Source organism: Lytechinus pictus, chromosome 8 (assembly GCF_037042905.1).
Source record: "Lytechinus pictus isolate F3 Inbred chromosome 8, Lp3.0, whole genome shotgun sequence".
Lineage (NCBI taxonomy): Eukaryota > Metazoa > Echinodermata > Echinoidea > Temnopleuroida > Toxopneustidae > Lytechinus > Lytechinus pictus.
In genome coordinates this window covers 11,782,030-11,805,646 of record NC_087252.1, presented here as the reverse complement: position 1 = coordinate 11,805,646, position 23,617 = coordinate 11,782,030, and the positions used below count along the sequence as shown (strand labels likewise).

Here is a 23,617-nt window from a genome sequence, read left to right as displayed (position 1 = left end):
AGAGCACTGTATTAACCTCGTATGGAATATGAATACCATCGACCAAATGGGATCATTAAAAGATAATTTAGAGCTTCCATCATCCTGCAAAATACAAATGTCCATTCACTCATTATATTAAAGAAATGTGTAGTCTTGAAATTGTACTCTTATTTGGACACGTGACGCCATATTCTATACCCACACTGAGCACTTTCTATTAAACGCACATCGTTCTGTTGTCCCCGTACTTAAGATCTAAACCGCGCGTGTCCGTTTATAAACAACGCATCAAAAGCAGGCCTCACAATAGAGCAAGATGAAGTCATGTTTAACATTGAATAAGGTGAAACTTATCTCTCTCTCCGTACTTTCGATTTTGGATTTTTTTTTCAATTCATTCCACTATAAGAATCTCGTCATCTGCCATGCCCTTCATTGCTCTGTGAATTAATCGTTCATTCCTTCTTGAACTGGAATAAAAAGCACTCGATGCAAGATGATTGTAACCGTTTTCGTATAACATTTCTCTTCTACAAATGGCAGCTGTAATTTTGATATGGTTTGATCTTCTGTTAACGAAGGAAGGTAAGCTAAAAGTAAATGACTTTTGAACATCTTAAAAAGAGTTGAATTTTCATCCTGCTTATTCATCGGTTTGTGGTGTCAGGCAACTAGATTTTAACTGATACACATGAATGGGCGTATTGTTTGTAATGTTACCTTATGGAATATATAAAAAATTTTCTAACAGGCTTTCTCTTTTCAACAAAGACATTCATTATGTCTAGTTCAAATAAATATTTTGAATTTAGCGCCAGTGCTCTGATTCTCCGTTGGCAATTGCAATTTCCCCTCTCAATTGCGTAGCTGGTAGTTTCATTACTTGTACTATCAATCAGTATTGTGTATTACATGTTCGTAATGAAATTAAAGTATACTAGTAGTGAAAAAACAGAATATCGTAATCATAGCATGAACAAAATTATCCACTCCCCACGTACAGTGGTGGTCAAAAGTTAGTGAGCCCCACCGGAAAAAAAAACAATATTTAAAGTGTTCTAAATTCCGTTATGCTTTACATATTTACGTTTGAATTCAGGTGAAAAATATTACAAGTAATAAACTTTGTTGTTCTGGGTTCGCAGAACATTGTAGTGTTGTTGTTGTCGTCTACAGTTAACACTCAGAATGAAGGAGTGGGTGGGATTCACTAACTATTGAGCACAACTGTATCGATCAAAATATTCGGTACGTTATTTCCTTAAAATTGTATCAACTTATAAAGCATAAGCAGATATAGTGCCTTGGTTTGCTTTTCGGTAACATTTTCCCAGGAAACATTGTGAAGATTACAATGTTACAAACCAATCTAAATTTATTCATAGTATCCTTTATGACTTGGATTGTACAATATATTTAGTTCATGTAATATTTGGCCTTTTTCAGTATGCTACGCAGTTACCAGTGTTAATCTATCGACTGACGTTTTAGTTCCGAGTATTGGTGAAGACATTCATCTCCTCTGTAATTTTATGCCTTCGAATCAGCATGCTGATATATTGATCACAAAAGACAACGTGACAAGTTTAGCATCTAAAATATGCTTCAACGATGGAGATTGCAAAAATTGGAATTCACAGTCCGGAAAGATGACATGGCAGACGGACGAATCATCCGCTGAATTGACAATCAGCAAATGGAGTATGAGTCACCGAGGAGACTATCAATGCATTGTGGACAACATAAGATCAAATACCTTGAACCTGAAAGAAATAATGCCTGGTAAGTATTAGCCTGTAACTGTACAACTCATACGGATATTGTATATAAATTAGAAGACATCTTTCCAGAGGACGCCTTGGCCCCAATGAGGTTCCGGAACAACCTGTCATTTGCCAGATATGGGCTTCATCACAGAGAGTTGTCCGGTAGTGGTTCCGCTGTCAGGTGATAGCGATTGAAGTATCCGAGTCATGTTGAAAATTTAGTCTTTGTTGATTAGACATTTGTTTCTCTTAAGAGATTAATAAATACACGGTTCCCCACATCTAATAATTTATGTTTAGCCTCCCTAATACTTGGCAAATGTATGTTTTTGTTTTTGTTTTTACAAACGCATAAAGAACAACCTGACACTCCAAAAATTATGCTCAACAATCTGAGAGCTGGTGAAGAAACCAAAATAAACTGTACTTCAAACAATGGATACCCATCTCCAGTCATCTATTGGTACGTGGAATCAAGAAACCTCACGATGAATTCATCTATTCGGACGGAAAGGAATGAGAATGGACGATGGAAGGCTACCAGTACTCTTATTTACACACCATCAATATATGACCATGGGAAAGAGCTTATCTGTCAAGTAGTCCAACCGTCGGCGGCTCCCGTTGTTTCTTCGCAGAACGATACCAGGGTCCTCAATATCGTATGTAAGTTACACGTGAGAAATAACCTGTTCACTACCCTGAAAATTGATACTATTGTTTTTATTTGACGGCAAAGGATCATCTAATGCAATATACGAGTATGTATTCGTTCAATTAGGCTTTAAAACCCCCATAGATTAAAAGACCTAAATGCAACAGTTTGGCAATCAAAAATTTTACAAATTGTTCATGAATTCTAAACACATCAATCTAGAAGTATCACGCTCCCGCCTTTGCTATCTTGATTTTACTGACATACTTTGATCTTTAAAAGCGTCATGATGTTAAGCTCATACGTTTTATATGCCTTTAATTTCTGTCTAACTCTTTTATATTTACAACACAGATCCACCAATCATTTCTCTTCGACTCCTTGATAACGATGAGGCGGTTTCCAACATGACCAGTGTCGAATTCGAATGTACATCAGATGCAAACCCAAAAAGCATTGACTTTTCTTGGTACCACAACCAGCTGATCATAATCAACAGCACAGGTCAGTTTGTTGTCCTTGACAGGGTTCAGAGGAAAACGGTTTCAACTAGTCGCCTTATCATCAATGATGTTCAACGAATGCATTCCGGGAAATATGAATGTCACGTGATTACCGTTCTTGGTAATGCCACTGCGACTTTGAACTTTTCTTGTGAGTATCCACTCATTAGTGTATCACCTCATTACTTTATGCCGTTGCCTTGTCATCCACAATGTTCCCTCAGCTGATTTTTTTTATATATTTACTCAAAAAAGAAAAGGCAATTGTGATATATAATGATATAGTTATCAATTACCCCCCCCCCCCCAACCCCTTTGTACATTATAGATATCTCAGATCGACTTCCCCTGCTCTTCATCGACCAAAACCAGACGACATCTTCAACTCTCTTCGTTGCCTGGCAACCAGGGTTCGATGGAAGGTATCAACAGACGTTCAATCTGGAATACTGTCCAAACAATACACTAGTAAAGAAGGGAGAGTGTGGTGTTGTCACCAACTTTACAGAGACATCCTCTGAACTAGACGAATAAAAAGTTCAATAAATTTGCTCTAGCGACAATTATTCTGCTGTTAATTCCACACACTAATTAAATGATCAACATCAAGCCTGGATTTTACAAATACCCTATCATAAACCGAACCCTAAACCTAACAAACAACCCTATTGCAACCCTAAAAACAGGGGCGGATCCAGGATTTTCCAAAAGGGAGTGGCACATTTTCCCGCTCTGATGAACATTTGACAAGCCCCCCAAAAAAGTTTTAACCCAAATTTTAAGTTCATTTCGTCCACGAAACAATTTGAAAAGGCCAAAAAAGTCCTCACTTTCAAAAGGGGACCACAGTAGTGTTAGTACAGCATATAAATTTGATTGTGAGTCTAAAAGGGGCACGGGCCGGCTGTGCCCCCCATCCCCCCCCCCCCCCCCCCCCGGATCCTCCAGTGCCTACCAATAAACCAATATCTTAGAAGAAATAATGCCCGGATCAAGTGTGTGTTACAACATTAAATGCGATCACCGGGTATCGGCTAAACATGAAAAAAAAATGGTTGATTAGTGCAAGTTGTTTTTCGCTTCATATGGGCATAGCTAATACATTAAATTCTTACAAATAATCACACACTGAATTTAGAAATACTTCTACCTACTTATTTATGTTGGAGGAAAACTAACGTCGTGATTAGAATTGCCTATAATGATATCCAAATCCGTCCGCCCTCTAGAGCTGACTAACGTTACGATATTAAATCATTGTCATCGTCCTGTAATTGAACCATACATTTTAACATTGGGAGTTACCATTAAATTGCAAATATAACACTAATATTAACTATCATGCAACTGGCCTCACAAGGACTGCACTTTCAACAGTTTTAATTGGGTTATTGAAAATTCGTCACGGTGCTGCTCCGTTTCCCGAGTGTAAACGACTTGTTCCTTGTTTTCAGAATCCCGGGGGGGGGGGGCATTCGACCAAAAAAGTGGTAGGGGTGTGCCGCGGGAGAGACAAAAAACGGAGGCCTTGGAGCGGGCTCATTGTAAAAAGGAGGGTCCTCGGAACGGGCTTCGGAACTACAAATGTTTGTGAAAACGGGGGTCCTTGGAACGGGTCGCCTGCGTGCGAGTGCATATGCATCCCTATGGAACGTACATGCAGTTAGCCCGGCGGCACGACTGACGGGCGCGCTAGCGCAGAGGCAATCATGGTCGGACAGCGAGCTGCGACCGCTTTTCACCAAAATTGCGACTGGAACGGCGTAACGGAAAATATGCGAAGCCCTGGAGCGGATTTTTTTTCTTCTTTTTTTCTCGAGAAGAAGGAAATGCTATGCTCTGGACCGGCTTTCTTTGTTCTTTTTCTCAGTAAGACAAAAATGCTATGCCTCGGAACGGAATTTTGAGTGTAAAAATGGGGTCCCCTCCGCGGCACATACCCACTATGCCCTATATACTGAGTGCCCCCCCCCCCCGGGTTCAGAATCGAAGAATTTGGCTATTGCCATCTGATCTATAGTAGGAATACCACAATCACTCTAATACCCAAAGCAGTCCTTTTCATTGACAATCGGAAGCTTTTTCTAAAGTGGTGGTTTGGTCAACTTGAACCAAAACAAATATTCCTTCGATATTAGTAGTAAGAGCAGTTAATTACAGTAACCTTATTTCAAGGTATCATATCTTTTCAGGCTTTCTTTAAGATTAAGTGACGGATATTGTCTAGTTTTCAAGTACTTCATATCCACTGAATAATTATCCAACAGTCTAACACGTTTTCAAGATTTGAGTCCTTAGTGTTGTATGTAAGTAGACCTTTACCGGGACCCTAGAAACTATTTTTTTTTACAGGGGGTGCTGATTTCATTTGGCAAGCACAAAACATTACACTACAAAATGAAGGTCATTTTGTCGCGAGAAATTTGACAAGGAAGAAAAGTTTTGGAGAATAACACACGCAACACCCCCACGAAAATATTAGGGGTGCTTCTGCAGCCCGACTACCCCGCTTCCCAGGAAAATTACTGTTACTACTATATACGTGTGAAGACATACCGACTTTGATAGTTGAATTATTGTCATTGATTCGAAGAAAATTTATAACATTAATAGAAAGTATTTATTAAGCAATGTTTGCCTCGTGTCAGACATTTTGGAACAATTATTTGCCTTCACAATAAAAATAAGGACTAGATGTAAATGTCCATGATAAAACTAAACAATGGAATTATCAAGCAAGAAATCATGAAGCCAGTTTTGCTTTTATCAAACAGCACACTCTGTCGTTGAGAAACAAACATGACGTTTCACATGAATATGTGACCTTTCAATCTAGAGGAATTATATATTTAAACGATCATATTATCATTTGTATCGCATAGGCACATTCGTCAGAATTGGAACACGTCGGGAACCAATTTTGTTTATCCATTGTCTTTTGAATTATAAGTTTAGTAACACCCATTTCGTCAAGTCGAGACTTTTTAACCGATAGTCACTTCAACTTTACATGTTACTCCCAGAGAATGGCCTCTCGTTATCTTTATTTGGTCTTATTGTTATTATTTGGCAAAGGTAAGTGTAACAATTATTTCAAACGATTTATTTGTTTCATTTACAGCTTCCATGATAATATTAAGGGCATATATTATAGCTCCTTTATTTTTTTCTTCCGCACCTATGTTATCCTTTTTTCCCAATTTTATTCTTTTATCGAGGATTAATTTTCTTACCACAAACAAAAGATGAAGCGACAATCCGTGTTTCCAGGAAAGAACCAAGACATTACTAATTAATGTATAAAACTTATCGAAGTGAACCAAAAATCACAGTTTCCAAAGACTTTTTTTTTCATTAAATTATCCCATTGTTGTGTTACTGCGATTATATATTGTGTTGAATTTGCTACAGTGTCACAATGATTTTTTAATAATAATTTGGCAAGTTATGGTGCGTCACAAATTACAATGCAATGGAGCAAATCGTGCTATCAAAAGTTGTAACCCCTTTTTTTTCACGTTCAAACGTTAATTTCTACATGCAGATTTGAAAAGTAAGGATTTAATACAGTAAAATTTATTTACCAGGAAAGAAGAAAAAGACATCACTAAAGAATGTATAAGATTTATCGGAGTGAACCAAAAATCACAGAATCTCCAAAGATTTTTTAATTTTTTCAACATCAAATTATCCAATTTTTGTGTTACTGCGATTATATTTTGTGTTCAATTTGCTACAGTGTCACAATGTGTTTTTTATAAATTGGCATATTATGGTCCGTCATTAATTACAATGAAATGGAGCAAAAGGAGCTGTGAAAAATTGTAAAATCCCTTTTGTTACGTTCTAACGGTAATTTTTACATACATGTAGATTGGAAAATTAAGGATTAAATTCAATGAAATTTGTTGATAAAAAGCTCCAATGTTGATCTTTCGTACCAAGGGCTCCAGAAACACCCATTAAAGATTTTTTGTCACAATTCTTTGTTTTTGTCAACGAGTATATCCTAATAATTATCACCAAATTAAAATAAACTGCAGCAGAAGTAGTAGAATAGGTAAAAAAATACTTGTGTGATAAGTGGAAAAAAGTGATAGTAGAAATATTATGCTTTCTGACATTTTCATTTCATTTTGATCTCTTTAGATTGCTTGGCGGAATTAACAGTGGCACTACAACCACCGGTTAACTTACCCATCATGGGAGAGGATTTCACAATGACGTGCAGCTATTGGACTCCATTACCAGGTAGCGTGATAAAATGGTCACATGACCAAGGGAACATCATTGCTACCTTTGATGAGGGAAACAACAAAACTCAATACTTGACAGCAAAACAACCAAAATTTAAATTGATAGGGGATGACCAAAGGACGTTCCTTATAATAAACAATCTGAATACTGACGATAATGGAAATTACACATGCACTGTACTGAATCACAGTGGACGCAATTCATCGACTTTGGCATTAGAAGTATTACATCCAGGTAAGATATATATTTTGTTATTTCAGACTATTCCTGAAACTCATTTTTGCCGTGATACAGAGACTGTGTGTAATCTTATCCTGGTAAAGAATGCCAATTCCATAAATCATATATGTATTGCAAGGATGCCGAAAAACGTTATTAAGAGACAAGAGGTTTCGATGCTGTCTATGGGTGCCGGGAAACGCATGAAAACAAATTCTGTAACATTTTCAGTCACCCTTTGGTGTGCAAATGATCTATTGCAGATTGTATTCAGTTCATCAATCGTCAAATAACAATAGCAAATAACGATATTTGTTGCATGCGTTTTAATGCGTTTTTATATATCACATTATTATCTTCCACCCAGTAAATAAGATTTTATGTTCGATCTGAAAATAAGTCGGGAGGAAGCCCTGGAACAAGCAGGAGATGAAATATCGTCTAATGCATCCTGGGCAGCCACTCTTTATCATAATTCTTGTTCCAGATTTACAGTCGAGGATAAACATAATGGCCCGTATTCTGAAGTCGGGTTTAATTTGAACTCTGGTTTAATTTGTGGTTTAACTATGGAAAGCTAGTTGTTACTTAAATCTAAAACAGTAGAAGTTCAATGTATCAGCTCACTTGACTCCTTAAACATTATTAAATGCCTGGGAAGGATATGTATGACAGTTTTCTTCGCCATTAAAAAAAATCGTAAAGAGCACAGTAAACATGAGAAGCATTCACTGCAAACAAAATTTTGAAACCTTTGGCTCTCCATAATTTTAGCACAGAGTTAGACCATGGTCTAAGTTAAACCCGACTTTAGAATACGCCCTCCAAAGAATTTCATTAAAGAACAAGGAGGAATTTAATCCGATAGTTACCACACTCAGACAATTACTGTTTCGCCAATCATAGTTCAATTGATTTTTTTCTACTTTCAATTTGTAATATTTACAATGAACATTATGAAGGTAAGTTGTCAGATTCTGATAACCTGTCCGACGATATAAGTTGATACAGCACTATCCGGAAATTACACATGCACTGTACTGAATCACAATGGACGAAAATCATCGACTTTGGCATTAGAAGTATTATATCCAGGTAAGATATCTATTTTGTTTTTTTCACTAATTCTATTTTTTAAAGCTCCACCTAGTGACGTAATCATCAGCGATATTCAGTCTCATGGAGGATACCATGAAAACTCTTACATTACCATGACGACGGGTGACCCACAAGACATAACATGCACTGTACAAGGGGCACGTCAACCGGCTCTTATTGAATGGAACACCGATGTTGAACTATCCATGTCATGAATCAAATCAATGTTGTTGAAGGCCAACGCTACGTATCTCACAGGGTAGCAACCATCATCCCTTTTCCATCGGGAACTGAAAATGGTTCTCCAAGCAACATTATCCATCTGCATATTTATTTCAGAAAGGTAAAGGAGCAATATAGTTGTCTGTCTAGTCAAAATAGAAACATCATAAAATCGAACATGCGATCAAAACTATCCTCAATATCCGGATGAAAAGACAGCGAGATCATGATAAAAAAATATACATTTTTCTAAAGGGTAGGCCTACTCAAATTTAGAGCTAGGTGTCGTAGAAAATGGGACAATATTATTTCAAAATATAGAGGCGCCCGCTATCATCATGGCAGGTACTAAGACTAAATAGGGACGAAGTCACTGAAAGTGTCGACATAGTGATACGACGTATTTAGTATACCTAGAATAATGGCATTTATGAAAACTGCTCCTAGTATATTTTTGATTTCTTTCAGATGGCTATTGTTTTAAATTACCCTACAATATTTAGACCTGCAGCTTTCGCGCAAAATGCAATCAATTAAGTCATCTTGTCGGGTAACCATTGATACGGTCTACACGAAACTAACGATCTCATGAGAAAAATACCAAATCATCCGTTACTGTCATAGTTCTTGTTTGAAAATACTCTAAAACACTTATGGTTTTGTCACTTTTGTGTCGTCGCAAACAGTTTTTGGTTTGAAAGCAAAGTGGCGCCCTCTTTTGGCATGGCACGAATCACATCCCTCTTTTGAAGTGACAAGTATCAGCATATTGTTTTAGTTTCATGCCTTTGATGCTTTCCGGTTAAACGAGGGGATCGCGAATTTATTTTGTCATGGTATTCAGAAATCGTTGTGTATCTTTTGTCGATTTCTGGTGAGCTAGGATAACACATTTTCTTCAAGTAAAGAGGTCACGGTCATTTTTTACAAAATCAACATCAATAATGATATTCGGTACTTTGAAAGGATTCCTCTTCTCAATTTTGGTGTATTGTAATGGTAGGTAGAATGATTATTTACTTCCAATCTAGTATTACATTGTAGGTATGTATGTAGAGGCATCGGTGCGTGAAGATGTGTGTGCTAGTGTAGTATGCCTTTGGTGAGTGGTCTAAGGCGCCTCACTAGACGCGTGAAAGTCAGTTTATCCCCAGCCATTGCCAAATGCCCGTGAACAAGGTGTCAGCGCTCTTTAATGCTGCATTAAAATCGGAAATGCTATATTTATTTTAGGTAACTATGTGTACACTTGTTTGATGAATAAATGAATAAATATTTAGGCCTTTATTAATAGATTCGAAATGACAAAATAATCATCAAATAGTTTAAAAAGTAAGCCGTAACAATTACTAAGTAAATAATAAGTGAGTCACACTCAAACACTTGGCCCAAAATGGGTCTAAATGACACGTCTTAAGTGTTTATAAGGAGAAAATGTGACTCGCCATTAAATCTTTGAGAAATAAAAAATAATAATCATGCAGTGTAGGCATCTGAAGTATTAATTTTATAATAATCATGTGAATTGTTGTAAACCAGTATTATCCTTTGGTAGGTACCTGTAGCTTCGGGGAATTCAACGCCTCGATCGCCAACGATGACATCCCTACCATCGGATATAGTATTCAACTTACTTGTGTCTACTCGTACCAGCTCAGCCGGTTTCGAATCGCATGGAGGAGAAGAGACATAGGAACACTGGTTTCTGTGGAATGCTCTAGCAGTGTGCCGGATTGTGAACGAAGGAATTCTAATCCCTTAAAGTTCATATTTACGATGGATAGTCAACATTTTAACTTGACGATCAGGGATTTGACAGTGGATGATACTGACAAATACCAGTGCCAGTTCACCGGTATAGGTTACTTTGAAAAAGCAGCGGTTCAGCTTGAAGTGTTTGCAAGAAGTAAGCACTTTTCAAAAATATCGTTTGTGTTTTAAGGAATATCATATCACAATAATTTAACTCTCAAATAACCTGGCCTATACAGTAAAAAAAAAAAAATATCCAGTCATACTCTTTTAATTTATCCATTATTTATATTATCCAACAGCCAGATTTATGTTATTTTGATTTCCCTTTGAGTATGTTCAAATAAGATAGTCTTATTTTATATTTGCTTTGTGGGTAGTTACTACCCATGAAAACCGGTATACCATACCCTTTTAAAATGTAATAAAAATGCAGCAGTTACCAACGAATTTGATTCTCGTTTTACTTTTAGGTTCACACGATAATTATCAAACGACCAACGCTGTCACTTATTTTTATTTTTTCTTCTTTAATTGGACAATCATTTATAATTATGTTGTTGTAAGGTTATGCCAAACAAGGAATTATTTTCAATATTTTGGAATCTGGAACATAAATATCTTTCAAAGTGGTTTATATCAAGTTCACTTTAAAAACATAATGACAATATCGAGACAAGGAAATTGATACAAGATTTTTTTTTTTTATATATTGTCCTTTGAAAGAAATTCATATTTACCTTTTTAAGACTGGATAAGAACTAGGCTTGAAGGGTTTTCAAGTTTACATACTATTTAAAAAAACAGCATTTAGAAAATAGTCTCCAAACATTTATCCAAGTTGCAAACATACTATTTCAGAAAGGCAATGTTTAGAAAATAGTCTTAAAATATTTCCTGGCTGCATTAAAGCCTATGTATAATAGACTGCCCTCATATGTTTCCTCATTTAGCCCCACCACGTAGCATAACCATTCATGATGATCGGTCTCTGGAGGGATATCAAGACAACTCCTATGTGACCATGACGACAGGTCAACCACGTGACTTAACATGCACAGTACGAGGAGCACGTCCACGGGCTCTCATTGAATGGCGCACCGATGTTGAATGTATCCAGGTCATGGATCAGATCAATGTTATCGAAGGTGAAATGTACTTATCTACCAGGGTAGCAACCACTACCTCTTTTAAAGTAGACCACAACGGAATCAGAAGATGAATATGCATACCCTGGCTGCTAGGAAACAATCTATATCTTTATTCCAAGTAAAGGAGGTCTTTAACTGTTCCAAGTGAAATGGAAAATGCTGTGGTGGGTGATTTTTGCTCAGGCTTATCCCAGCTCGTCATATACTATGCTACCCATGCGCGACCATACATATCCATAATGGTTTCACGACATTTGCTCCGCTGTGATATTCTACACAAATGGAATGACCAATATCACCCGCAGATTGAACAGGATACCCTATCCTAAACCTAATCCTAACATAGAACCCACGGCAACCCTATATATAAAGTCCGGAGCAATTGTAGCCGGAGAAAATGTCGTGTCACCATTCAAAAGTGCAATGGCCTACCAAAATCATTGATGTAAATACATTGAGTTCAATATCTGCTCTTTAATTCGATACCCCAATCAAAGAAATTGACCAACGAATACCAAAGCTCCGTTTCTTCTTCACGCTTACGTTTTAACAATAAAAAAGAGTGCTTTCTCTGATTACTTACCGTAGATATCACACCGTTAATGAAAGATGTTGTGTTACGAGCCGGCGGTGCCCCCCCCCCCCCCTCCCTCTGGATCCGCCAGTGGGCGATCCGTAAGTTGGGTGAAGTTATCAAAATTCAAGCATTAGTTTAAGGAAAATGATACTCCATTTGTTATTCCTTGACTATCTTATTTAATTGAGGTTTCATATTAAAAGAGCAGATATTGAACTTTTACGAAATGTGATTTTCTTTTTCATATTCAGACTTCGTCCGCTAAAAGACTAGTAGGTAGTTTTTCCTCAGATTATCTTCACCTATACGTTAAATGAATAATCCTTACAGTATTACCATATAAAAGGGTAGATTGATAGTTCATTGTTAATAGTCTATCATATTTGTGATTTGGCTATGACAAAGTATGATAATACTCCGCTTTCGTTTGGGACGCATTGCATAGTCGCAACCTCAACTATCAAAATACCTACATGCATTTTATCCAGTATTTCAAGGATACCATTAATTTCTGTACAATAACAATGTAATGCAATTTACTGGAATGTAACCATTCAGACGTATACTTATGCGTTATTTAACGATAATTACGCGATAAATTCCGAGTTGCTAATAAGCGGTCTTCGATTATGTCTGATCTGTGTGTAGCCCTTTCTGTATCGATCCGCCCGCAATAAGACTCTATTCATATCAGACTTAGATCGTGTCCGTGTGATATTCAAAACACATTCGCACAGAGGTCTATCAAATTCTTTCCCATTTTAGCAACATCTGCGAGGACATAGCAAGCGCTCATTATGTGTCATGGGGGTATGTTTACTGGGATTTCATGACACTGGACAAAATACTTGATAATCATTATTTGGAAACACGGAATGGGTAAGAAAAAGAAGGATTTTGTCTTACTTATTTGATTTGTGCGGCAGTGACGGTGGAAGGAAATGTAGATCTGTGATGGTGATCCTGCCGTTCAACGATGTGAAATGGAAGCACACTGAAGTTCCGAATCTGTTCACAGAGTCATTTTTCAACGTGACGTCCGGTAGTAGATCTATGATTCGAGAGGAGAAGAGACGTAATATACTCTGTAATATCAGAGGATAGAATCCGTTCTGATTAGAATGATGGAATGATGAATGATGGATCTTATAGGATGGTTGCAAGAAACAGTTTCAGTTTGTGTCATCATTAATCGTCAGCTAGAAGAAAATCAAGATGACGGATGGACCTTGGTGATGATTCCTACGATAATGGCTATGCTATCCACTCTAAATAAATACACAGGAAATGTGTTTCTTGCACGTTTTATACGACAGCCGTCTGCTTTGTAATGATTGCTTACGACTGGACAGGGCTTTGTTTTTCAAGTACTGTTCCCATATGCTTGACATTAACATTCACGAGTCTTTAGTTTTCTGAAGAATGCATCCTTCACCCTGTCATAGGATATACATACATTTTTGTATATTAACTTTCTAGTTTTATCGCGTTTGCGAATGTTGCTAAAATCCGAAGATGACCGACTCGAAAAAAAAGTCCGACGTCCTCAATAAATGAAACAGAAAAATTCCGCGTGTGCGATGTAGAGCAAATTCAATATCAGAAGAACCTTAACTAACGCTCAATAAGGAAATATGAAAGACTTAAACGAGAAACCCTGTAGGAATACTAATCTTATTTCATTATAAAGATGTTACTAGCGATTAATTAATATCGTCAGAGCTACACAGAACGTTAATACTCTTTTTCTCCTGCCGTGTAATTGCATTTTTGATAGGCGTTTGGGTTTTGAAGTCTCCATGGGAAACTTCATTCAGTTTCACTACTTGTATCTTAATTTGCTTTTGAGACCGCCCAATATGTAAAAAGATTTAATGGTCGTTACAAAACTTTCCGACAGTAATTACCAGTATCCATCAGCTATTCTTTCTATTAGATTCTAACCATTTATTTCGTTGCATAGTTTTGGCAATACCTGTCGGGCGAAAGATTTTCCATCAAACAAGCATAATCGCCAAGCCTATCTCTCTTACACAAATATTACTGACACGACTCATATCCATGATGGATTGTGAAAGGTGCAGGTCTCTTTATCATGGATAAATAAACTACACAGAACATAAGAATATAGAAATATTCATTATAAGTTAATTTCCCCCAAACCGATTCATGATACTACAGTTAATAAACAGTGTGTCTCAGAATAACGGAACCGAGAATTATTGATGAATTACCATAACTTATTCACAAATATGATAAACAAATGACCCATTATCTCAAAGCTTAGAATTTCTTTTTTTTTCATATGATGTAACCTACATGTATATGATTTTTCTTTCACACATGATTGAGCAAAACTTGACAGCAGTATCTGAGTTTGAAAGGAAAATTCATTGTCTAAGGAGTTCAATATATGTTCTTTCATGATACATTATTAATGAACAAGGAATTACAAAGTTCTGACCTTTTAAAACAATGATTGCAATTCCGTAATTTCATTAGAAAATGTGTTTTCACGGTTTGCCTACAGTCACTGATGGATCCGGGGGCACAGCTGGCCCGTGCCCCACCTTTGTAATGTAAATATGCCTTTCCAACACTAGTGTGCCCCCCCCCCCCCCCCCTTGAAAGCGAAGGACCTTTTTTGTCAATATTTTTCGTGGACGAAATGACCTTAAATTTTGGGTAAAACCTCGTTGTTGTTTTGCTTGCTTGTAATTTGTTTTCGTTGAAGAAATTACCTTAAATTTTGAAATTTAAACACCTTTTTGTGCTTATTGTCAAATTTTCCTCGTGAATATTTCGCCCCCCCCCCCCTTGGCAAATCCTGGATCCGCCCCTGCCTAGAGGGCATTCGCATCAATAAAAAAAAGGCATTATACATGGCTGATCGTCAACAAAATGGAGTGTTTGAATAAGTCCGACAACAAGCCTGTAAAGCATCTTCTTTTATTAAAATCATTGAAATTCAAACACTATTTTCAAGAAACAAAACTCTCGCATTTCTTCATCAATTACCTAGATTGAGTTATCACATTAAAAGGAAACCAAAATATAAGAGGGAATCAATCTTATCAGAAAGAATAACACGAGGGGAGCAATGTAAAACTTATTACATCAAAATTGGTTATTGAATGAGCGAGTTGTGGAAGTTTGAAAAGTCTTGTTGTACTTTCTGTGGGGATCCTCAAACTGGCAAACATGCTTACAAAATTGTTGATTTTGTGGACAACTCTCCATTTGTTTTGTAAACAAATTTTCAGACTTTCCCCTTTAATTTTCACATACTTCGCATCATCTCCTGACCTTGACATACATGCATGTGGTTAGAATTATATTTTCCCATGACATGTTATGGTCAGAGGGAGGAAAGAGGCAATTTGAAAGATAATGAGGAAAATTTGTGTACAAATAGAGAGTTGTCCACAAAATAGGCATTTTGAGGAATGTTTACCAATTTGAGGATCCCCATAGAAAGTACAACAAGACTTCTTAAACGTCTATAACTTACTTATTTTATAACCAGTTTTGATGAAAATTGTTTTAAATTGTTCCTCTCCTTTTACTATCTCCAATAGGATTGTTTCTTCCCTTGGGTTTTGGTTTCCTTTAAAGGGTAGATATTAAACGTTCTGACTTCCGACTTTCTTTTTGAAACTCGAATACCGGCAGCCAAGTGAGTTTTGGGTGACTTTTCTTCTAGAGGAGATTGGCTATACAATGATAGGTCACTTGTAATGTATTTGTTATTAGGTTATGATAACACCCTCAATCGTTTTTTTTTTTTTTCGTTTTTTTTTACTCTGGGACGCACTATATGTATTTCAAGTATGACCAAAGCGGAATCATGAGGCAGAACTCACACTGGAAGAATAAAACCTTTTGAGTGTGTGACGTAACCCCTGGTAAGAAAAGTACGTAACGGTATACATCGACAAATCACAGAGGGCTTGGATACCTTTAAACCCCTTAAATCAAAATGTTTCCTATGAACTTCAGCCACTGCCCGGAAAGCAGTAGATGGCAGGTTCGAATCCCAGTCGTTCCTTTTTTTTTACTCATGATTTTCATTACAGATCGAGCATGCTATCTTAGAAACAGGAGTAATGCCGATTTTCTTTTTAAACACTATTAAAGGAGAATGAAACCTTTGAAACCAGCTGAATCCATATCAAAGAGAAAAATCAAAGAAACATATTGTTGAAAGTTTGAGGAAGATTGAATGAATAATAAGAAAGTTATGAGCATTTGAATGTCGAGATCGCTAATGCCATGTAGATCCTCCCATTGGCAATGCGATCAAGATCTGTGATGTCACACACGTACAACTCCCTCATTACTTTAGTACTTATTTCACTTATATTCTCACTTTTATAGAGTCTATCACAAGGTGAAGTGTTCTCTTTATATTAGAGGACAAGTACAGAGGTTTTACAACATTATATCATTGATGAATCGTTTGTCATATGATTAGAATGAGCAAAAAGAGATGTTTTGGGGTATATTTTCAGTGTCCAAAAGGGGAGAGTTGTTCATCTGTGACATCATAGATCTTGGTCGCATTGCCAATAGGAGGATCGCCATAGCATTAGTGATCTCGACATTCAAATGCTCATAACTCTTCTATTGCTAGTCCTATTTTACTCAAACTTTTGTTGATCTTATTCTTTGATTTTTCTGCTTTCACAAAAGCTAACTTGCTCCAAGAGTTTCATTCTCCTTTAATATAGTTGAAACTAAAATCAGTGCCACACTTAAGAGTATGTTGGATAATAGTAATGTGTCTGTTCTAGAAGAGTGATTCATCTTCATTCTGGGGATGTTTGTTGATTGTTCCATTGTGTACATGTACACAGGCCTATATTATAACAACTCAGTCGTTGAACTCTCGATGGAATGCTCCCCAGGGAGTGGAAAACTGATTTGTGTGCGGGCTTGCCAGAATCCGTTGACCGGGGTGATAATAATTACAGTGTATAAAGCGCTTGGAATTATAATTTCATTAAGCCCTTTACACGTTTACATAATTATCTTTATTAATTTTTTCATATGTGTCTGTTCTTTTATCGTTACTTTTATCGTTGAATTAGATCATGTTCTTTATTCATCAACCTAGTGAACCAAAAGTATAGTTACTGTAGTTACTGTAGACATGATATGAATAATGACAATTTGGTACCCATTGAAGAATAAGCAGCCTTATCATTTTCTGGAGGGATCTCATTTCATGTGTTTTGGTTTTTAGTTCGCTTTTAATACACGATAATTCATGTGAAATATTTATGTGTATAATGTACAGTGTAACAATAAATGTGAAATACATGATACATTCTATGTCTTTTTAATTCAACTTTTTTTGTTTGTGAATAAAAACATGCTTCATGCATTACAATACCAAACTTGGGTAAAAAGAAAATAGAAAAGGAAACACATTTCCTTGAATAACAAAAGCACAGACAAATCATTTAGCATTCGCCGCTGTCGATTATCACTTTCGATTATAAGTAAAGGAAACAATATTTTGTATCCATGACAAACATTGAATTTTCTCCTTCCTCTTCTTCTGTGGCAGTTTGGCATGTTTTGGGGTGCATTTCAATAGACTTCTTAATAAGGAAACACATGACATGTGGTTCCGGACCAGAGCGATCTTTCACTCGGACTCTTAAGAACTTAAGATGAGAACAATAACGATCATATATTGATAATACTATTTTGTATATTATTCTACTTGTACGAATGAGGGAAATTTGGCAACATGAAAAGCTGTGGATCAGTTGCTGGTGAATGTTGGTAGCCAAATGATGGTATCCAGTAGGAGTATGTGTTATGTGGATCTAGAAGTGGCAAATTGACCTTTCCGTGTCTTCATAATGTAATTTCTTGCCAATATTAAAGAATCTTGATGCAGATCTCTAGCTAGGGAGTTTTAGCACAGCGACATAGGGCTGATTCAAGAACACGGTTAATGTATTGAAAATGCCCGTCAAGCAACATGAACAGCTGAGAGGTCATTGTCGAAAATTATTGAATCAAAACAGCAGTTTAGTCCTTGACTCTGGACTAACGACAAATTCGCATTTTTCGTCAGCTCTGAAACTTTAATATGACAAAAGTGCTGTTCCAGTTCACAATTTCTCGACAAAGTCCTCACAACTGTTATCTGTCATTTGACGGACAATTTCAATACACTTACTGCATTCTTGAATCCCCATATGTTACGGAGCGAAAACTCTCTTTGGAATCAGAATCAGAGAAGGTTCACAACTAGCACGACGTAACCTACAACTGACAATGACTGGGACGATGAACCATATACAGGTGATCAATCAAACTTGCCTCGTATGATTCGCATACACTTAATAGACTAGAGCGAGAGAAAAATGCTCTTCAAGCTTCTCGAACAAACTCAAGAGCCTTTCGTAAAACCTTTTGATGGAAAAAAATGTATTTCCACACGTGAACCTGTAAGGGAATGTGGTTAAACATTATATTCTTACTAGTAATGTTAAGCTGGATGCGACGGTCAACTAGACGTTAATTTTTCTATTTGTATCACTCGATATAATCAAATAATTAACCAATGAGAACCATCTGTACCGGATTCAATATCTTCTGATGATGCTGATGATAGTCTACAGTCCATCGTCTCTTTCCCGTTACAGAAAGTCTTGTTATGATAACAAATGCCAAATTTCTATAAAACATTACCATCAACCACTCAGGATTTCGGTAGCTTTCAACTGTTCTTCGAAATTGTCATTATAACAATTTTAACTGGCCGCTGGTGTACTATCGTATTAAAAAATGTTATCAAATCGACAAAGAATGGAGTATTTCGTTCTTGGGTGGCTCGCCTTCACCTTAATTGTGAAAGGTAAGGGTTAAACTTTTGATTAGGTAACAAATATTCTGAAAGAATAATATGATTCATGTAAAGAAATAATCACCTGCCAACACTATAAGAAGACAAAATGTTTCATTATTGAATTGCACTGTAAAGCGCTGACGCTTGAATTTCAGACGGACGTGAGCAGAGGAGTTACAAAAAAAGACTCATATTATAACAAACGTTTAATATTTAGAATTGATCGTGACTAATTGTATATACATGGTTATCATAGACCTATATTTAAGCTTTTTTATACTTTTGTTTTACTTGAGTTCGTTTCACCTACAGATGGCTAAATGACTGGGGGACTTTGGGTAATAGCCAAAATACTATCGTCAAACTGTATTGCTTCAGTGCGCTATTCTGAAGGGATGAAAGTCGAATATCAACAAAAACAAAGTTATGTTAGTTAATTTAATCTCACCTATAGATGGCTAATGACTGGTGTCTTTTTTTTTTTTTTTTGCTATAGCCAAAAATACTATTGTCTTCAAAATGTATTGCTTTAGTACCGCTATTCTGAAAGGGATGAAAGTCGAATATCAACGTGCCTAAAAGCATTTTCCAAATTTCAAACGAATCCTTATTATTTTAGAAAACTTATAATAGAACAGAAATATGGCCTAGAGGTTATATTACATAGGTAAAAAAAAATCAAATACAAGTAGCAGATGCGTACTTGTAAAGATACAAATATAATATTATTTATGATGATAATTTTACTTGCCAAATTTATTGATCTTAATCTAATGACGGGGTGCTACAAAAGAGAACATCTAAATGATATTACTTGCAATAAATCTTGACACATGTCATCATTTTCGTCAAAGGAGGAAGAAGATCCTATCTTTTAAGCTGTACGACTAACGTTTCAAGAATGGACTAGGGAAAAGATATAGGCCTAAAGTAATCTTCGTTCATAGAAGGATATAAATAAAACTGATTTTAATTTTGTTAATGCAAATCTAATTTCGTTTCTCGGAGATTACAATGCAACCTCTAGTCAACATCTGTGAACTTCACTTTAATGCTAGAGGACAAAGAAGTGACCGAGAACTCTCGTGATAAAAGTGGCTAATAAAAAGACCTCAAATTGAAAAGCAAAAAATAAAAAAAATCAATATCAATCATGCAGAATTGAAAAAAAAATACTGATTTAATATTCAGGGAAGGTCTGTAACCCCCCTCAATTTACTGGAGTGCCTTTTTCGCCACCCTTCTTTTTCATTTTGGCAGGTTCTTCAGCTCGTTCTACAGTATTAATTCAAGCGATTTCTGACATGCCTGTTATCGGAGAAAATTATACAATTATGTGCAACTTCTCATCTCTTCATGATGATAAGAGAGTTCACTGGGAACATGGGGAAACTCTTGTTGTATATGGACACTGTGACAAAACTACAAACCATTGTGAATATACTGAGCCTAATCCAGCAAAGTACAGGTTCATGTTAGATGACCACAGCACATCGCTTACAATAATCAATTTGACTACGTTAGACAATGGAAAATATGCATGTACAGTATTTGCCACTAATAAAGTCTATTTTTCTGATACGACATTAACAGTACTAAGTCCAGGTAAGAAAATAAAGCTGGTGCCTATGATTAAAGGGAAAGTTTAAGTTCTAACAAAATGATAACCGGTTACAAACAATCCACTGCGATAGATGTCAAATTCTCTTCACTTCGAAAAATTACTATTTCAAATAACTTCAAGGATAGATCATCATTGCCCTATGATTATGAAATTAAAAATTTAAATCATTTGATTGAACAATCTCTTAGCATTTTCACTACGGAAATTATGTGTTTCAAATGAATTGTAGTGGTACTAGCAGAATCTATAAGTATAACACATTTTAAGTTGACACGGAATTGTTGACATAAGAAGGGTATAACACTAAATGCAAATAAGCAACAACAAAAACTAAAAAAAAACATTAAAACACAAGCCATGAATAGGTTCAGACAATCAGAATTTACAGTGTGTATCTGTCTTGTCGTTCGAATCAAGAGACACACCCAGAAATTCTTAATTATATAGTCCTGTAAAATACCCAGTAGTGAAGAGTTCAATTAAATATTCTAATACGTATATTTAAAAATGCTATTACAAATCAAATCAATCAATGAATCTTGTTTCCCTTCCAAAAAAACATGTTTGACTTCTAGTAAAACCCCGTGCGGTTACCATCACCGATAGTGGGAGTAGAGTCGAATATCTAGACGACTCCTACATTTTAATGACAGCCGGCAAACAGCACAACGTCACATGCACAGTACGAGGGGCACGCCCACCGGCTCTTATCGAATGGCGAACCGATGTTGAACGTATCCAGGTCATGGATCTGATCAATGTTGTTGATGGTGATAGCTACGTTTCTCGCAGGAGAGCAACCATCATCCCTTCTAAAGATGATCATAACAAATTACTTCGTTGTCAGGCATCTCATCGCAAGCTTCAGAATGTTCTTGAATCAGCCATCCGTCTTTACATTCAAGGTACTTTTATTATGTCACATTAGATTACAAGTCAATCCATCACGTAACATTGACGACATTCCATTCTTTACTATTTGAAAGCAAATACTCGGTATTACAAATTTTCCTTATTCTTGCTATAGTTTAATTGTTGTATTATGTTGTCACGATGACTGAGGCGTATGTCAGTGTTTCCCCTTATTCGCAGGCAATACAATAGATTCTGGAATCCTATTCAAGGTATTTTTACAACCCGACATGGAATGAACTTTTTCGCTTATCCAGGTGCACACCAAGGGTGCGCATGCATGATATTGGACAAAGGCTATTCTTGACACACTGAGGATGGACAGATAAAAGGTTAAGTAGATGCATAATATGAAAATGAATAGGTCTATGAAAAGTAGTCCTCTAGATCTCTAGACGTGCCAGAGGAGCCGAATGAATTTCGGCATTCTCAGTTTCATGGAGAGAATTGTCCCCATTTGGGAAAGGTCTGTGAACCGTTCTTGGTCATTGATCATGTGACTATCTGACTCAAAAGTACATTCCTATTACCAAAAAAATGCAGTCATGGACGTATGAGTTCTAAAACATTTACTTTCAAAGGTTTTCCATGTTTTTATATTCTAGTCCTGCCAAGAGAACTACAGCTTACATCTTCTCTGGCCATAACAAACCAGACGGGAAACAAGTCTCTCGTCGTTTTCGAAAATGTTCCTGTAAGCATAACATGCAAATACGTAGGGTTTCGTCCTTCTGGTGTGATTACCTGGAAATTGGGAGATAGGAGGATATCGGATAATATTTCATATTCCATCACCGCCAATAAGATGGACGTAACATTAAGTAATGCGGAGAGTACGTTGCAGAAAGTGCCAAGAAGAATTGATCATTACAAGATTCTGCGATGCTTGGCACCTGCCGGGCAAATGCCACTTTCTGAACAAGTGAGACTCTTCGTCAATGGTGAGTTCATTAATAACGAAATTGCTATATAAAAGAACAAAATCTCTTACCATTGTACGGGCGATCAATCTCGACATAATAATATTTTAACTTTTAAATAGCGGTTTGTCAACCTATGACTGTTCAAAGCGCTTCACAATTATTATTACCCGGTCACTGGATTCTTAGTTTTATTCGCGGCCTGTTAGTCGTTGTCTCGCTAAACCAACCACAGTGACGGTTGTTTCATACCGGGACCCAATTAGCAACCGTTTGCTTTGATATTGGTCATATTATGATTCTTCCCATCACAAGCAACACCTCTCCAGTATTTTCTAATGCAATTAACTTTAACTGTCACTAGTGACCCCCACCCCCATTCCCAGTGAGACAACTTAAAAATAGGCGCTTACACACACAAAAAAAAACTCAAACTAAATTCACTTTTGATGCAAATAAACTTGAATAACACGGGGAAGTTCTTTCGTTAATAGTTGTCATGCCCACTGGATGATTTTATTATAAAGGTCCTCCAGACCCTCCAGAAATACTCAATACTTCTGACTTACAAGACGGCATTGCCACATCAGTCACGTGTGTCGCCAACAACGGGTACCCAGCTCCTGTATTTCAATGGAATCTAGGAATGACTGATCTGACCAACGGATCATTGACAGTAGAAAACGCAAATGACAACTATGGAGTTATGGCACGAAGTGTGCTCACGTTCACTCCAAGGAAGAAAGACCATGGTCGATATCTTGTCTGTAATGTACATCATCATGAAACCCCGGGTGGTTGGTCTAGGAGCATACGGATAACGATCAACGTCACATGTAAGTTGGTATTGTCTTTTAAACAATAATTAATTTAGTCGGAACAAGATAGATATTTAGTCTCAGTTACCAGCATATCAATAGCAAATTTTATTCCTTTACATGATTTTTTTATTTGATTTTCAATTAATTATACAAAACGTGTAGAACATGATATTTTATTCAACATTATCGTTGTGATTCGTTTCATGATAAGGGTATATATATATACTGGCCTAATTGATGTGTTTGTTCGTGCTTTTGTTGTTGTTTTTTAGACAAAAATAGATTGAGTA

General features: G+C 36.5%; 1 protein-coding gene across 2 annotated transcripts; it reads left to right on the top strand.

Annotated features, from left to right (window-relative positions):
- Positions 1-1,335: 1,335 nt before the first annotated feature.
- Positions 1,336-11,679, top strand: LOC129267207 (peroxidasin-like). Of its 2 annotated transcripts, XR_010294409.1 has the most exons (7): positions 1,336-1,764; positions 2,106-2,414; positions 2,758-3,057; positions 7,056-7,397; positions 8,523-8,823; positions 10,258-10,608; positions 11,408-11,679. XR_010294409.1 is itself a non-coding variant. In XM_064103579.1 (5 exons), the coding sequence occupies exons 1-5, from the start codon at positions 1,515-1,517 to the stop codon at positions 8,693-8,695; spliced, it is 1,374 nt and encodes a 457-aa protein (XP_063959649.1). In that variant the 5' UTR covers positions 1,336-1,514; the 3' UTR covers positions 8,696-9,108. The 2 variants fall into 2 exon arrangements, 1 of the variants encoding a protein (XP_063959649.1); XM_064103579.1 differs by lacking the exons at positions 10,258-10,608; positions 11,408-11,679 and having other exon boundaries at positions 8,523-9,108.
- The last annotated feature ends 11,938 nt before the right edge of the window (positions 11,680-23,617 follow it).

Bases quoted from the DNA above. Each gene is read 5' to 3' on its own strand.
- LOC129267207 (XM_064103579.1), top strand. From the start codon at position 1,515: ATGCCTTCGAATCAGCATGCTGATATATTGATCACAAAAGACAACGTG. The intron at 1,765-2,105 runs GTAAGTATTAGC...AAACGCATAAAG, and splicing joins CCTGAAAGAAATAATGCCTG to AACAACCTGACACTCCAAAA. The intron at 2,415-2,757 runs GTAAGTTACACG...TTTACAACACAG, and splicing joins CAGGGTCCTCAATATCGTAT to ATCCACCAATCATTTCTCTT.